The 2863-nt window shown below is 33.7% G+C and overlaps 1 protein-coding gene across 1 annotated transcript; it reads left to right on the top strand.

Moving 5' to 3' along the window:
- The first annotated feature begins 370 nt into the window (after positions 1-370).
- LOC111430265 (protein ODORANT1-like) lies at positions 371-1691 on the top strand. The gene is made up of 2 exons (XM_023066441.1): positions 371-747; positions 1258-1691. Exons 1-2 carry the CDS (start codon positions 485-487, stop codon positions 1685-1687), a joined length of 693 nt encoding a protein of 230 aa, XP_022922209.1. The 5' UTR covers positions 371-484; the 3' UTR covers positions 1688-1691.
- Positions 1692-2863: the final 1172 nt, after the last annotated feature.

Genomic DNA, 2863 nt, shown 5'->3' with positions numbered 1-2863 from the left:
ACCACAAGTCCACTATTAGTAGATATTGTCTGTCTTGACCCAAGTTCACTACTCGTAGATATTATCTGTATTGCCTCAAATCCACTACTAGTAGATATTGTCTGTTTTGGCCCAAGTTCACTTCTAGTAGATATTGTCTGTCTTGACCTATCTCATGATTTTAGAGTGCATCTACTAGGGGAGAAAGTTTCGCACCATATTTGGCTGCCCATCTCCATTTAGTGGAGCTAACCACACCAGAACACTGCCATTGCAGTTCCTCTGTCTTTTTCATGGCAAAAATGGTGGACCTCAAAATCTTCATCCTTCTAATTAATCTCCCATTTCATGCGTGTGTCTGTGTTTTGTAGTATATATTAAGCTGCTGCAACGTAAAGCCTTAGAACAAACACACACATAACACAGACAGCCTTTATAGAGCCTTTTGGGTGCTTCAAACAACGCACCAAAGCACCCTAAGCAGTCCATTGATTTTGCGTTGAAAATGGGCAGGCAACCTTGCTGCGACAAACTTGGCGTTAAAAAAGGGCCTTGGACCGCCGAGGAAGACAAGAAGCTCATCAACTTTATACTCACTAATGGGCAGTGCTGTTGGCGGGCTGTCCCTAAGCTTGCTGGCCTCCGCCGCTGCGGCAAAAGCTGCCGTCTTCGTTGGACCAATTACCTCCGCCCTGACCTTAAGCGAGGCCTTCTCACTGAAGCTGAAGAACAATTGGTGATTGATCTTCATGCTCGCCTTGGAAACAGGTTGGGTTCATGTTTGGATGAATTCAATCACAATTTTCAAAAAAGTTTTGATTTTTCTTGTACCCTTTTGCTCAATTTTGCTTCAAACCTCCTTCTCAACCACCTTTTCTTGAATTTCAAGTTGAAAACATAATTTATTTACACATTTTTCAAGTAATGTGTTGGAAAAAAAAACAAGCTTCAATCTTAAGCATTGATTTCGAGACAAATTATTGTTTATTTCTTCTGTCGTTTACCGTCCATTTTTGTTGAGGATTATTGAGAATGAGTCCCACGTTGGTTAATTTAGTGGAAAATCATGAGTTTATAAGTGAAAAGCAAAGCCACAGGAGTTTAGGCTCAAAGTGGCCAATATCGTATTATTGTGGAAAGTCGTGATTCCTAATAATTTTTGCTTCTCTCTTTCATTTTGGTCCAATCTTAGGCGTGATTGAAGTGAATTTGGAAGAGTTTGAAAGCAAAAATTTTATAAAAAAATTTACTTTTTTTAATTTTTTTTTATTTTTACAGATGGTCGAAGATAGCGGCCAGATTACCGGGAAGAACAGACAATGAAATAAAGAATCATTGGAACACTCACATAAAGAAGAAGTTGATTAAGATGGGAATCGATCCTGTTACGCACGAACCGATCCAAAAACAGCCAGAGGATCCAAAAGGCCAGACAGAAAATTCCACCGGAAACCACCATTGCACGGCGGAGAACGACAGCGGCTTGGAGAACAGCAGCTCGATCACCACGGACAGCGGTTTCTGGATTGATGAGGAAACACTTTGGAACAATAGCCCACCAACGAGTGCAAAAGAAGGCAAGTTTGTGTGGGAAGAGAGCTGTTCATGGCTTCTTGATTGTGAGGATTTTGGTATCCATGATTTTGGGTTTGACAATTTTAATGATTTTGAATTCATGAACACAACAGAAATGGAAGGAAAAAACTAGAAAATGTAATTAATATGCACATGTTACAAAGTAGCATGGACATGAACTTCGGGGGATAAAAAAAGATGTCTTTATTTGTTCTTAGGGTAATTTATTAAAGTGACAGAAAAACATGAGACATTAACATGTTATAATGTTTTTGTTTTGGTTTATGTAAAGTGTCTAGAGAGGAGAGCATGCATGTTGTTATTTATGTATATTTGTCTGTGTATTTATTCTTGTAACAATAAAGTGAGAGAAACAGAAGGGATAAGGCTAATCTTCCCACTCTTATTGTAATTTGTTTTTTTTATTACAATTTGTGTTGTGTTATCCATGTTACCTTTTTGTTTATCTTTCTTGCTAGCACTTTAATTAAAAACATATTCTTTTTAATACAGTAACGGTCGTATGATTATATACACGTAACTAAATCATGTTCAAATTAAAAGTGTTCGTGGGTTGGATCGAATTGGATTGAATTATACTTAATCAAACTCTTCGAATTATAAATTTAACTCGAACAACTTTTAATAAATAATCAACCCAACTTATATTAGGATTGTCTATTAATTTGTAAAGTTTCTATTTATTTATTTATTTTCAAAGATTTGATTTAAATTTGTAATTCATTATATATTTTAAAAAATTATCTTCCACGCTGTTAAAAATTATTTTGTAAGATTTGGTAGAGAATAAATAATAAAAAATTAATTATAAAATAAAATAAATATATATAATTGAGTTCGTTAGTTATATTCAAAATTTTGTTATGTTAATTCATAAAATATCTATTTATTAAAATTATTTTTCAAAAAAAAATTTGTTAGAGCGGTGGGAGAATAAATAATAAAAAATAGTAATAAAATAAAATAAAATAAATATACTGTACGTATAACTGTATTATAAGCTAATTTTTTTTAATCAACAGTAAATTTGAATTAATTTGTTATCAGGAGAATCTACTCACTAATTCGGTCCATAAAATTTTCAATTATTTGAACTAAATTCAACCCAAATACATTCATAATTCAATTTCAAGTGTACGGGTTGAATTGAGTCGATCAAGTTTATAGGCTATCGGATCTTTTGAACACCTCTAGTTCAAATCATTCGAAGACTTAAAAAAAAGATACCTTTAAACCATAATTAAGTTATCCGTGTAAGAAATGATTGAGACGGTAAAAAGTTTATTTT

This window comes from Cucurbita moschata, unplaced genomic scaffold, assembly GCF_002738365.1.
Source record: "Cucurbita moschata cultivar Rifu unplaced genomic scaffold, Cmos_1.0 Cmo_Scf00033, whole genome shotgun sequence".
NCBI lineage: Eukaryota > Viridiplantae > Streptophyta > Magnoliopsida > Cucurbitales > Cucurbitaceae > Cucurbita > Cucurbita moschata.
This window is presented reverse-complemented; position numbering and strand designations above follow the sequence as displayed.